At 38.2% G+C, this 15,000-nt stretch overlaps 1 protein-coding gene across 1 annotated transcript in view; it reads left to right on the top strand.

Annotated features, from left to right (window-relative positions):
- Positions 1-1,194: 1,194 nt before the first annotated feature.
- PPP1R13B (protein phosphatase 1 regulatory subunit 13B) overlaps positions 1,195-15,000 on the top strand; it is a 56,679-nt gene continuing 42,873 nt past the window's right edge. Inside the window, exons 1-2 of the mRNA XM_004376752.2 lie at positions 1,195-1,877; positions 12,739-12,858. Of these exons, the coding sequence (XP_004376809.2) occupies positions 1,631-1,877; positions 12,739-12,858 (367 nt within the window). The 5' untranslated portion in view covers positions 1,195-1,630. The remainder of the gene's footprint in view (positions 1,878-12,738; positions 12,859-15,000) is intronic.

Genomic DNA, 15,000 nt, shown 5'->3' with positions numbered 1-15,000 from the left:
CAGAGGAGCTGAGTTTTAAAGAGAGAATAGGAGTTCACAGGCAGACGGCGGGGATGGTCATTCCAGGCAGAGGCAACAGCAGCCTGAGAGAAGGGGGTATGGTTCTGTGTGTGCAGGGACCAGCACGTGGAAGGCGAGGGCTGGGTGGGCTGTGAGGAATCTTGTTCGCTTTACGAGGAGCTGTCATCTAGGCTTTCTCAGAAGGTCTTCTGTGGAGAGCTAAACTCCGTCAGATTATCTTGGGGAAGAAAAGTTAGAGCTTCACATGTCCATTACAACATTTCTTTCTAAGAAGTGCTCAGTAAAGAAACCTGCTTCCTGTTTATCTCTCAGAGAAAATGTGTCGGGGAGGACTACTGTGGGCAGTGGGAATGATTTCCCTCGATTTACATTTTGAAAATTAACTGGCAGTGGTGCATGGTGGGTCAGACTGAGGAGGGACTGGTGGCAAAGAAAGCTGTTCGGAAACGACTACTCATTCTGTTCACATAGAATCTGGTCATCAGTACAAATTAAAGATGTTTGATCTCAAAACTTACATATTTAGGACACTTATAAGAAAGAATATTTTAACAATGAACTAAAATTATACTTAGTTGGCAGCAGAGATTGTGAGAGGAGAGTTTTAGGATAAACGCAAGTTTTGTTTCTGACCGGTCTAAGATGAAAGACTAAACAGAAATACTTTATAATATTTTCTGATTTAAGAAAATCTTTGGTTTAAATTGTACTTTAGGGGTCATGATTTAAAAAATCCTTTGCAATATGATCTCTTTAGATTTTAGACGAAAGTGGTAGGTTTTTTTGTTTTTGTTCTAGATTTTCTTTTCTTACTTTCTCTCCTTCTGTTTTCCTTTCTTTTCTTTTTTAAAAAGGCCAGGCAATTTTTTTCTAAGTTTTTCAGATAATGTATTTTTATGTGTAAGGGCCATTTGTATTTCTTTTACTGTGATATATTAATTCATTTCCTTGCCTTTTTTTTTTAATGGATTTTTTATCTTTTTGTTACCAGTTTTTAGGAGACTCTATGTTTTGGGATATTAGCTCTTTATTTGTAATATGAGTTTTGCAAAACTTATTTCCAAGTTTGTTTTTTGCTTTTATAAGACTGTTACATTTGATGTACTTGAATATATCAGCCTTTTTTTATGGTGTCTGGTTTTTGAGTCATAGTTAGAAAGGGCTTCTGTACTCCAAGGTTATAAAAGAATTTGCCCAGGTTTTATTCTAGCACTTTTATTATTTATATTTAAATATTTGATCCAGATTTATTCTAGTGTATGGTGTGTGGTATGAATCCAATTTTATTTTTTTTTCCAGATGGGTATCTTAATTGCTCATATATCATTCATTGTATAATCTTTTTCCCTCCCATGATTTTAAATACTTACTTCATCATTTCCCATTTCCCATATGTAATCAGGTCTGTTTCTGGACTTTCTAACTTGTCCCATTGATCTGTTTATGTGCGAGCACCATATTGTTTGAGGCTCTGTAATCATCGGGTAGTGCTAGTTCCCTTCTAATACTCTTATCTTTTGAAATTTTCCTGACTTGTCTTACTTTTTTTTATTTTTCTACATGAACTTTAGAATCAGGTTATCTATTTCCAAAAACTAATCCTGTAGGTATGCGGGAGGTGGGGATTACTTTAAATTTACAGATGAATCTTTTTATGATAGTGAATCTAGGTTACATTTTTAATTTATTAATCTTTTTTTTCTTACAGATGATATTAACTGTGTTCTTGAGCAACAATGAGCAGATTTTAACAGAAGTTCCTATAACACCAGAAACTACATGTCGAGATGTTGTGGAGTTTTGCAAGGAACCAGGAGAAGGTGGTTGCCATTTAGCTGAAGTGTGGAGGGGCAGTGGTATGTATTGGACTCTGTAAAGATTACTAAGTACATAAAATTGAATGTTTATCAAATTAAAAACACTGTTTTTGGTTCTTAGTTATCTGTGGTAGTAAGGAACTGCCTGATTAAAATAAAAACAATCATGTCACATGGGGATGGGACTTTTAAAATGCTTTGAATATGTTGCGTGATTTGACCCTTACAATAGCCATTTGGGATAAGCAGGGATAGTAGATCTACTCTTTTGTGAAGTCTTTCTTCCTGTTACTACTACCAAGTAAGGATTCTCCGTCCTTTTGAGACCTTATAGTGTTTTGTTTGATATATATCGAGTTGTTCATCCACCTTTCTTTTCCCTTTTGATAACTTCATGAAGGCAGAAACCGTTTTACTCATACCGTGTTCCCCCTTTGTACAAAACACTGTAAGTAGTAGGCCTTCCATACGTATTTGTTTGTGAAGTTGAGAAGAATAAAATACTGACTCTTACATTTAATGAGTTTATTATCTAGGTGGGCAGAGAAGATCAGTGTAGGTAATATGATTGCTTAATATGGAAAATTCTGCAAAATAATTTGAATTGGATTCTAAAGAAGGGTTGACTTTAGATAGGATAAGATACACTGAGCTAGGAAGGCATTGTGAACTGAGGAAAAGAGGAGAACATAACAAGGTGTGCTCCTGAGACAGCTGGGGGCTGGTGCTGAGAGATGGCTGGCCTCTCCTTGAGGGCCTTCCAGAAAAATCCGTTGCCGTCAAGTCGATTCCAACTTACAGCGACCCTGTAGGACAGAGTAGAATTACCCCATAGGGTTTCCAAGGAGTGGCTGGTGGATTCGAACTGCCGACTGTTTGGTTAGCAGCCGAGCTCTTAACCACTGCGCTACCAGGGTTCCTTCAGCACTAGTTAAAGGGGATGTGGTCTTTATTCTACATGCAGAAGGGAGTGTTTGTATATTTTTAAACAGGGAATGACATTATGAAAACAATGCTTAAAAGAAATACGTCTGTTAACTGTGGTATCTGTGGATCTGTGTTGGAAAGTTAGAGAATGTTCATGTTGAGTTTGAGATGATAATGAAATGAGCATCCAAATGGAAGTGCCTAAAGGGCACTTGGGGTAATCAATCAAGTCTTACGCTTTTTCTGTGTACTAGCTTTATATAGGGTGCCCTGGTGGCGCAGTGGTTAAGGGCCACGGCTCCTAATCCAAATTCAGCAGTTCAAATCCACCAGCCACTCCTCGGAAACCCTATGGGGCAGTTCTGCTCTGTCCTGTAGGGTTGCTATGATTGAAATTGACTCAACGGCAACGGGTTTGGCTTTTTTTTTAAATTGAGATATAATTCACCATACAGTTCACCCATTTAATGTGTGCAATCCAGGGTTTTAGTATCCTCACAGAGTGCAACCATCACTACAATCAATTAGGACATTTTCATCACCTCAAAAAGAAACCCCATACCCGATAGCAGTCACTCCCCATTTCCCTCCAAACCCCCCCATCCTCAGGTAACCACTAATTTGCTTTCTGTCACTATAGGTTTGCCTGTTACGGACGTTTCATGTAAATGGAATCATCTAACATGTAATTCTTTCGCGTCTGGCTTCTTTCATGTAGTTAGCATAATGTTTTCAAGATTAATACATGTGGAATTGTTCTTTCATTCCTTTTTATTGCTGAATAATATGACATTTGGGTTGTTTCCACTTTTTGTCTATTATGAACAATGCTGCTATGAACATTCATGTACAAATTTTTGTGTGGACATATGTTTTCATTTTTCTTGAGTATATACCTAGGAGTAGAATTGCTGGTGGCGCAGTGCTTAAGAGCTCGGCTGCTAACCGAAAGGTTGGCGGTTCAAATCCACCAGCCGCTCCTTGGAAACCCTATGGGACAGTTCTACTCTGACCTTTTGGGTTGCTATGAGTCGGAACCAACTGGATGGCACCTATCAGCAACAACAACACAGAATTGCTGGGTCATATGGTAACTCTGTGTTTAACATTTTGAGGAACTATCAACTGTTTTCCACAGTGGGTGTACCATGTTGTACTCCCACCAGTAATGTATGAGGTTCCAATTTCTCCACATCCTTGCCAAAACTTATTATTGTCTCTGTTATTATAGCCATCCCAGTAGGTGTAAGGTGGTGTCTCATTGTGGTTGTGATTTGCATTTCCATAATGACTAACGATGTTCAACCTCTTTTCATGTGCTTATTGACTATATTTGTGTATCTTCTTAGAGAAATACCTATTTAGATCCTTTGCTCATTTTTTAATTGGGTTGTTTATCTTTTTATTATTGAGTTGTATGAGCTCTTTCTATATTCTAGATACAAGTCCTTTATCAAATATAGGATTTGCAAATATTTTCTCCCAAAGTCTTACACTTTGATTGTGCTCTTAATGTTATCCTTAAAATTCAGAGTGAAGACTGTAAAGACGCCATGAGAGAAACTTGCCTCTCACAAGTGTTGCGTTATTACCAAAGGAGGTGGGGGCAGTTAGGTAATTGTAATTAATCTTATTAGAGAACTAATGTTAGACCCTGATCATCGTATAGTTGCTTTTTTTCTCTAGCCTGTTTATTACTTATTGCCACTTGCGCTTTCTGTCTTCCTCTTCTCTTTTACTTAGGGGCTTCTAAATACCCATCGCAATAAACTTAAAAAGCCCCGTATTGTGATGAAAATTTGGAACAGCTAGCATGATTCTGAAAGCGCTCGGAGCTGGGGGTCAGGCGAGGAGAACACCGATTCCAAGCAAACCATCAGTAATCAGAAAGGCAGCAGGCTTCTTGACAGCAACCCTGGGAGCTAAGTGACGACCAGAATGCCTTTAAAATTCTGAAGGAGTTTTTATTTTCAACCTACAATTCTGTACCCAGCCAAACTACAACCAAGTGTGAAGGTAGATTAATGCCTTTTTCTGAGATACAAAGTCTCAGAAACTTTACCTTGCTGGCATCCTTTCTCAGGAAGCTACTAGAGGATCTGAAATGATGCCATAAACAAAGAAAGAAGGCAAGGAATCCAGGAAGTAGGAGATCCAACACAGGAAAGCTGAGAAGGAATGAGTTGAACAGAAATCCTGTAGTGATGGCTGACAGCTCGGTGGCAGGCGAGCACAGTCCTGATGGGAGCAGAGAGGATGTCTCTAAGAAACAGTGAATCTGGAAGGTTGCCTAAGGAATGGGAAAACAAACAAACTGTTGGCAAGGAGCTTGGGGTTAAGCTAGTGATAGGTACACAGAAAACTAAATGGAAAAAAAAATCGTAAGAAAGAAAATGGAATAGTATACTGCATGAGTTAGCTGTAAAAATTTAGATATTTAGAACAGCATAAGCACTGAGTTGATGTAACCATAAATTATAGAATCATTTTATTGGGAAAGGTAGTATGTGGCACATGCGAGAAAACAGAAGCCTAGTTTTCCCTGTTCAGAGGCAATATATACATGTTTTATAGAAATGTGGAGGAAAATGCAAAATAACGTAGAGTTGGAAGTAGTGTGCCTGATGGGGCAGAGGACTGCTGCTCATTTTTATAAGCCTTGTAGAGTTGTTGGACTTTTAAAACTGTGTACAAGTATGTCTTCACCAACAGTTCAATTTAAAAATGTGGTGAAGAGGCATGGAGGTGGGAAACTGCAAACATTGAGCGGGATGTGCACGTAGGTTTTGAGGAGAGGAAAGAAACGCTGACGTGCAGGAAAGGTGCAGAAGAGCCTTGAATGCCGGGCTAAGGAGTTTGGACATTTTCCTGTAGGGTAGGGAGCCGTTAAAGGTGTTTGAACAAGGGCGTGCTATATTATTGAGCTTCCAGAAAGACAACTCTGGCAGCAGTGTGCCCTTTAAGGAGCAGGGTCTTCAAATGAGATAAAGTCAACTGATACACATGTCTGATGGTTGTGGTTGTGTTGAGTTGAAGTGTATACAGTGCCTGCCACGGGGTCCGACATATCATAGGGAGTGCACTGAGATGGAAAGGGACGATGTTGGAGGCTGTTGGGTGGTTCAGTTGGAGACGGTTATCCAAAGCAAGTGCTCTGACAGGCTACAGCCCGTAGGCTAAGTGCCTGTTTTTGTATGGCCAGCGAGCTAAGAATGGATTTTACATTTTTAAAGGGTTGTGTAAGGGGAGAAAGATGTGGCAGTCTGCTCCCATAAAGATTACAGCCTTAGAAACCCTATGGGGCACTTCTACGCTGTCCTTCAGGGTTGCTGTGCGATAGAATTGACTTGACGGCAGCGAGTTAAAGGGTTGGAAAAAGAAACCAAGAATATATGACAGACACTATACGTTGCCCATAAAGTCTGAAATGCTTGTTATCTGCCTCTTTACAGAAAGTTTGCCAACACCTGATTTAAACTTAGACTTTTTGGCAGAGAGGGTGGCGCTTAGAGGACTAATTAGAGAGAAACATAGCAGTAGGATCAGTTGTAGAAGAGCAGCAGGCATCGTGATCTTACCCCGCGTAGGTCAAACCAGCAGGGTTGAAGAGCAGAGAATGTGTTGCTCTTACTCTTTTTTTCAGAGACCCCAGTGTCAGAAAAAAATTGCTGTGACTTGAGGACATCTGTTCTTTGGGGTTTACCGTTCAACCATTATTTCATTCATTAAAAAAAAAAAAATTGAGTGTCTACTAGGTATAAGAGACTGGGTGTAAACTGTTTCCTTGAAATAATAAAATAGACAAATCACTAGCAGGATTAAACAAGAAAAAAAGAGAAAACACACAGATAAACAATATTAAGAAAAAAGGGGGCATAACTGTAGGTTCAGTAGAGGTTTTAAAAATTAACAACTAAATAAAATTTTTTAAAATTAATGTAATATATGAATAACTTGTCAATAAATTTCAAAACTTAGGTGAAATGTGAATGGAAATTACTAAGATTCATTCAAATATTTATTAAGCACCTACTATGTGCCAGGCACAGTGTTAGGCCCTTGGGGGTATATCAGTCAACAAAAGACAAAGATTCGTGCTCCTATGGAACTTATATTCTGGCAGGGAGAGACAGATGGTAAATGATAAATAGTATGTTGGTGATTGATAAATACTTTGAAAAGAAAATAATAGATCAAGGATATCTCCTTCACTCCAAAATGACCAAAGAAGAAGGAGGAAACTTAAATAAACTAAAACTTAGTAAATAAATTGAATCTGTAATTGATGCCTGCCCCAAAAGACTCCAGGCCCAGATGGTTTTATAGACAAGTTTCGCCAGTGTTTCAAAGAATAAGCAATCCATAGTTTACATAAAAACTTACAGAGGATATAAAAAGAGGGAAACCATTCAATTCATTTGATGAGGCCAGTATAACTTTTATGTCACAACTGAACAAGAGCATGAGAAAAGTATAAGCCAACCTCACTTTGAACATAGATGTAAAAATTCTAAATAAAATATCAACAAATCCATTTCAACAACATATTAAAAACCATGACCAAGTAGAGTTAGTTTATAGAATGCGAGAGATTCCAAGTCAAATGTATTAATATGCTGTAATATCAGAGTGAAGAATATTACCATTTCAATAGAATAAAATGGAATGTCCTGTCATGGTAATAATGAGCAGACTCACACTTGGTTAAGCAACTATAGAAGCATTTCCGTTAAAGCTAGGAAGAAGGAAAGGATGAAAACCATTTCAGTTTCTGTTCAACATTGTGCTTAGCGATTCTAACCAATGCATCAAGATAAGAAAAAGGAATTAAGATTTTTAAAAGAATTGGAAGGGAAGAGTTGAAACTATCTGTCTTTGTTGACAGTATTAATGCCTCCACAGATAATCTGCAGATAAACTCTCATTAAATCCAGTAGCCTGCCAGCATTGCCCAATATAAGCTCAAATGCAGTTATCGGTAGTGTTCCTGTGTAGGTGTGTACCAGTAATCACAAATTATAAAAGAATCCTGTTTTTAATAGCAATAAAAACTATAGAAAATACAAGATGAGCCTGGAGTATCTTGTCATGCCAGAAGGTAAGAAAGTACTCTTAAAAAAAAACAAACATTGAGGCCATGTCAAAGGGACACAGGAGCTAACCTAAAAGAGCTTCCAGTGACTCAAGCTTGGACAATTTGAGTAGCAAAATAAATAACGTAATATTGGATTATAACCCTAAGTATAAAGTAAATAACCATGAGTCCCTACTGATATAAATGATTAAATGAATAAATGAAAGAAGGGACACATCTTCCTTACGGTAGAACCCTCACCACCCCACCCCACCACCCGACCCCCTAGTTCTGCTGGGCTTAGTGCCTTGCTTCCAAAAAAATAAAATATGAACAGGGAAAACTAGTAACTTCTTGGAGGAGAAACCTGGCAAACACTGCCTCAACCAAGTGATGAAGGTTAGCATCACCCGTGATGAGTCACATTGATAGCATGTACACCCTGCTCTGACGTCATTAGAAGGGCACTTCACCTCTGTTACGGATCACACTGTGCCCCCTAAAATGGTGAAGAATATTGAATATACCATGGACTTCCAGAAGAATGAACAAATCTGTCTTGAAAGAAGTACAGCCAGAATGCTCCTTGGAAGGAAGGATGGCAAAACTTCATCTCATGTACTTTGGACACTTTATCAGGAGGGACCAGTCCCTGGAGAAGGACATCATGCTTGGTAAAGTAGAGGGTCAGCGAAAAAGAGGAAGACCCTTGACCAGGGGGATTGACATAATGGCTGCAACAATGGGCTCAAACACAGCAGCAATTGTGAGGATGGCGCAGGACCGGGCAGTGTTTCATTCTGTTGTACAGAGGGTTGCTGTGAGTCAGAATCGACTCCATGGCATCTGACAACAACAACAACAAAAGATATGTTGAAGTCCTAACCTTTGTACCAGTGAATGCAACCTTGTCTGAAAAAGTAAGGTTTTTCTTTGCAGATGTTAGCAGTTAACAAAGTCATACCAGAGTAGATTGGATCCTAATCCCTTCTGAGTGGTGTTTTATAAACGAGAAGGACAGACACAGAGACAGGTCACATCCATGGGGAAGACAGATGCCATGTGATGATGGAGGCAGATGCATCTATACACAGCAGAGGGACGCCAAAGATTGCCAGCAGCCACCAAAAACTTAGGCATGGAATAGTTCCTCTCTCAAAGCCCTCAGAAGGAATCAATTTGGCTGATGCCCTGAATTTGGACTTCTAGCCTGCATAACCATGAGAAAGTAAATTTCTATTCTTTACAGCCACGTCCTTTGTGGTATTTTGTTCTGACAGCCTTAGCCTCTTGGTCTTCCTCACAGAACCCATAACCCTAGTCTAACCATTAGAAAAACACCAGACAAACCCAAACTGAGGAACATTCTACAAAATACCTGAGGAGACCACCTCAAAACTGTCAAGGTCATCAACAACAAGGAAAGTCTGAGACTCAGTTAAAGACTGGATACTAGGGGGACGTGACAATTAAATGTAGTGTGGTTTTCTGGATTGGATCCTGGAACGGAAAAAGGAAATTAGTGAAAAAATGGTGAAATCCACAGAAAGCCTGGAATTTAGTTAGTAGTAACATGTGCCAGCGTTAATTTCTTAGTTTTGACAAAGTGCCACAGCTGTGTAGGATGTTACGTTAGGGCCAATTGGTGAGGGATGTAATGGAAGCTGAACTATCTTGGCAAAGTTTCTGTAAATCTAAAATTATTACAAAATAAAAGTTATTTTTGAAAAAGATAATGTACATGTAAACAACAAAAAATCTATAAGGTGCAGAGGAATAAATTAACAGATTTGCGAGACCTCTCTGGTGAAACTTTTAACAGCGTCATTGAAGAACGCAGGTGTCTGAGGGAATGGAGAGACGTAACCATGTTTTTGGATCGGAAGCTTCTGTATCAATTTATTTATAAATAGGATTTCAGTCAGAGGTGTACCTTTTAAAAAACTTGACAAGCTGCCTCTCAATATATACGTGAGGAAGCAAAGTGCTGAGAAGACAGTTTTGAAGATAAGCCAAGTGGGAGGATTTGACCTACCAGGTAGTTAGACTTACTATAAAATGACTATAATTAAGACAATGTGATATTGGCACACTGATAGATCAGTAGCCATTAGAATAGAAGAGACAGAAAAATCCTACGCGTGTATGAAATCCTGACACGTGTCAGAGCGGCAATCACATGTCCATGAGGGAAGGACAGACTGTTCAATAAATGATGCTGGGACAACTGATTATTCAAGTAGGAAAATAAAATTAGATTTTTATGTCATACACAAAAACAAATGCCACAAAGACAATGAAAAGCAGTACTTTAAAGTTTTAGAAAAAAACAGACTATCTTCTTGGCTCTGGAGTAGGAAAGGTTTTTTTTGTACAAAAACTCAAGCTGAAATTGGAAAAGATTGATAACTGCTTATTACATTTAAGTTTCTAAAACTTTAATACAACATAAGATACCAACAAAATGAAAAAAGCAAGCCTATTTTCAATATATATGACTAACCTGTGATTAGTATCCAGAATCTGAAGAACTCCTTCAAATAGCTTAGAAAAAGTCAAACAATCAGATTTAAAAAAAAAAAAAAAAATGAGCATAGTACCTGAAGAGGAAATTCACAGAGATGGAAGATGGAATGTATAATGAATTTATAAAAGTGATAACTTCTAAATTTAACTATTGCAAGTAATTGGTAAAGAGGTATTGTTAGTGAGTTTTTTTTTCTCTTTAGATTTAAGAGTTGTTTTTTTTTTTAATTGTTGTAGTTTAAGTGAAAGTTTACAATTGAGGTCAGCCTCTCAATGAGTTTTAATTTTTAAAAAAATGGAAAAAGTATATTTTAATTCTGTAGAAAATAATTATTATTATTAATTCGTTAGTTTTTAGTGACAAAGATTCACAGTAATGTTACGTGAGTTGCCAGGAAGAACTGTGTCCAGCCTTTGTACACCTGATGGCCACGGGTAACATTCTGGTGTGTCCCACGGCTCAGCCAGTCTGTCCTGTGTTTCTTTGAAGAATGGAGAGGCACGCTGCTTCATAATGATGAACATTGTAAAGGGCATTTTATTTTACTTTCTTTTTTGTTGTTGTACTTTAAGTGAAAGTTTACAATTCAAGTTAGTGTCTCATACAAAACGTTATACATACATTGTTATGTGACCCTAATTGCTCTCCCTATGCTGTGACAACACACTCCTCCTTTCCACCCCTGTTTTCCTGTGTCCATGTAACCAGCTCCTGACCCTCTCTGCCGTCTTATCTCACCTCTGGACAGGAACTGCCCATTTAGTCGCATGTATCTACTTGAGCTAAGAAGCAGACTCTTTACAAGTATCATTTTATGTCCCATAGTCCAGTCTAATGTTTGTCGGAAGAGTTAGCCTCAGGAATTGTTTTAGTTCTGGGTTGACAAAGAGTCCGGGGGCCATGCTTTCTGGGGTTCCTCCAGTCTCAGTCTTTTTACAAGAATTTGAGTTCTGCACCCTACTTTCCTCCTGCTCCATCAGGGACTCTCTGTTGTGTTTGCTGTCAAGGCGGTCATTGGTGGTAGCCGGGCACCATCTAGTTCTTCTGCTCTCAGGATGATGCAGTCTCTGGTTTATGTGGCCCTTTCTGTCTCTTGGGCTGATACTTTCCTTGTGTCTTTGGTTTTCTTCATTTTCCTTTACTCCAGGTGGTTTGGGACCAACTGATGCATCTTAGATGGCTGCTAGCTTTTAAGACCCCAGATGCCATTCACCAAAGTAGGTTGCAGAACATTTTCTTAATAAACTTTATTACACCAGTTGACCTAGATGTCCCCTGAAAGCATGCTCCCCAGACCCCTACACCTGCTACTCTGTCCCTCGAAGTGTTTGGTTGTATTCAGGAAACTTCTTAGCTTTGGTTTAGTCCGGTTGTGCTGACTTCCCCTGTAGTGTGTGTTGTTCTTCCCTTCACCTAAGATAATTCTTGCCTACTATCCTGTTAGTGAATAACCCTTTCCCTCTCTCGCTACCCTCGTAACCATCAAAGAATGTTTTCTTCTGTATTTAAACCTTTTCTTGAGTTCTTATAATAGTGGTCTTTTACAATATTTGTCCTTTTGTGACTGACTAAATTCACTCAGCGTAACACCTTCCAGATTCCTCCATGTTATGTTTCATGGATTCATCATTGTTCTTTATCGTGGCATAGTATTCCACTGTGTGAATATACCATAATTTATCCATTTGTCCATTGATGGGCACCTAGGTTGTCTCCATCTTTTTGCTATCATGAACAGTGCTGCAGTGAACATAGGTGTGCATATATCTATTTGTGTGACGGCTCTTATTTCTCTAAAATATATTCCAAGGAGTGGGATTTCTGGATTATGGTATTTCTATTCTAGCTTTTTAAGGAAGCACCAATTGATTTCCAAAGTGATTGTACCATTTTACATTCCCACCAACAGTGTATAAATGTTCCAGTTTTTCCAGCCTCTCCAACATTTATTATTATGTGTTTTTTGGATTAGTGCCAACCTTGTTGGAGTGAGATGGTATCTCATTGCAGTTTTGATTTGCATTTTTCTAATGGCTAATGATCATGAGCATTTCTTCATGTGTCTGTTCACCCCCTGAATGTCTTCTTTGGTGAAGTGCCTATTCATATATAAAGGGCATTTTTTTAAAGTTTGTGTTGTATTTAATGTTGCAAAAATTGCTTTCAGGTATACTTCTTGTATTTATATATTGCCTTAATTATTTCCTGTTTATAAGCCTGGTTTTATTTCATTAAAGTTAAAATTTAGTGCTTGCAATATCCTTGAATTCTAATACGTACATATATATGTGTGCTTATTTAATTTTTTATTTTTTACTTTTCGTAAGAGTATCTTGTTTCTGAGGTAAATGAGACCTGTTGTTTTTTTCTAGAACGTCCCATACCCTTTGATCACATGATGTATGAACATCTTCAGAAGTGGGGACCACGAAGGGAAGAGGTGAAGTTTTTCCTCCGACATGAGGACTCCCCAGCAGAGAACAATGAACAAGGTAGGCACATGTCATTTTCTCCCATTTGTAATTTTTTTCATAAAGATTAAAGAAGAGTAGGAATGAATGTTAAAATAAATTATTCACACAGTTTTTTCCCTCGTCACTCACAAGTGGTAAGAGGAAGAGTTGGCATCTCATGTTCCTTTGAATTCTGTTAGTGTGGTATGCGATTCTGTCACGCTGTTTAGACACTCAGCCTTTGCCTCTTTCTCAGGACCTGAAGTCTGTGAGGTAATGCACTCAAACATGTTAGGGAACTTGCCACTTGAAAGAATTGTTTTAATGAATACCAGATAGATTAAATATCTAGATTTTAAAAAAAAGGAAATCATGAAAGGATTAGAAAAAAATTTTTGGAGATGTTCTTTTTAATTTTGGAATGGGAAAACCTTTCTAATTATAACACACAGCCATAAAAGTAAAGACTGATAAAACTTAATTATTAAAAAAAAAAAATTCTGCTTGGAACAACCACCACAGGCAAAGTCAGAAGACAAATTGTAAACTGGGAAACAGCTCAGAGTACAAAAGGCTGATTTCTTTTACGTATAAAGAATTCTTAGAAACTGATGAAAAAAATCCAGTACAAAGATGGACAAAATATATGAATACACAATTCACAGAAAAAGAAATATACATAGTCCTAGGATATATGAGAAGATGCTCAGCTATACTCCTAATAAAAGACTCACAGAGAAAACTACCCTGAGATACTGTGTCTCGCTCCTCATATGGGCAAAGATTAGGACATTTGATAACACAGTGGTTGCAAGACTATTGAGAAGCAGGCACTCTCCTCTGTTGCTCTTAGAGTGTTAACTGGCAACTTCTGTAGAGGGCGATTTGGCAATACCCGTTAAACCTACAAAAGCACAAAATCTTTCACCAGCAGTCTCACTTCTGAGAATTTGTTCTCAAACTGTGACTGCACACACACAGAACAATGTATGTGCAGTGTTATTCACTGAGTGGTGCGAGTACAGACAGCCTAAATGCCCACCAGTGGAGTCCGGCTACGTAGACAATGTTATTTCCGTATGATGGATGCTCTGCAGCTGTGAATAGTGAGGAAACGCTGTGCACTGATGTGGGAGTAAGGGAATAAACAAGATCGAGGACAGCGTGCTGCCTTTTGTGTAAAAGAGACAAAAAATAATTAAGTTTTCATATATTTGCTTGTATATGTTTAAAGTGTCTTTGGAAGTTAGCATAGGAAACCGATAAGATTGTAGCCTGGAAGGAGGGGAGCAGGGTGACTGTAGGGCAGGGGAGTGGGGATAGTTTTGAATTGTATACTTTTTTGACCCTTTTGAATTTTGAGCCACCGGAATATATTATCTATCCAAAATTTTTTGAATTAAAATTTTAAAAAATAAGGAAACTCTTTGTCCCCCAGGAAGCATATACACTGTACCGTTAACTGGGGAAACCCTTGTTATTTTATACACTTTTTTAAAAATTTTTAACAGTGATCATGGATTACTTCTAGTATTTAATAAAAAATACAGTCAAAAAGACATCTTTTTGTAAAAAGAAGATTCTTTTGTTGCAAGCTATCCTCCTTTATTTGTATTTTACATTAAAGGAAATCTTGCCCCTACGATGAGCTACTGTCTACTTTAAAATATCTTTCCATAGCTATAAATACTGTTTTAACACTGTTTTTTAAAACACATCATTACCTCTGGATTTTAGTCCCCCGGCTTCTTTCATCTGGAGTTGGGAGACCAAGGTTCTCAGCTCAGCTCTTCACAACCCACCTTCACCTTAGACAAGTCCCTGACCTCTCTGGGCAAAATCCTCCTTAGAAGGAGGATTAAACTAGCTGATAGTTGAAGTGCTGCTCTAGTCTAAGAATTTTTCTAAGTCTCTACCTGAGCTTTCCAAATAATATTTATGCCCTCACTTGCCTAAAAACCCAAACCTGTTGCTGTGGAGTCAATTACGACTCATAGCAACTCTATAGGAGAGAGTAGAACTGCCCCATAGGATTTCCAAGGAGCGGCTGGTGGATTTGAACTGTCTTTTAGCTGCCTGAATATCTTCTTTGGCGAAGTGCCTGTTCATATCCTTTGCCCATTTTTTAATTGGGTTATTTGTCTTTTTGTTGTTGAGGTTTTGCAGTATCTTGTAGATTTG

This window comes from Trichechus manatus, unplaced genomic scaffold (genome assembly GCF_000243295.1).
Source record: "Trichechus manatus latirostris isolate Lorelei unplaced genomic scaffold, TriManLat1.0 scaffold00045, whole genome shotgun sequence".
Taxonomy (NCBI): Eukaryota; Metazoa; Chordata; class Mammalia; order Sirenia; family Trichechidae; genus Trichechus; species Trichechus manatus.
This window is presented reverse-complemented; position numbering and strand designations above follow the sequence as displayed.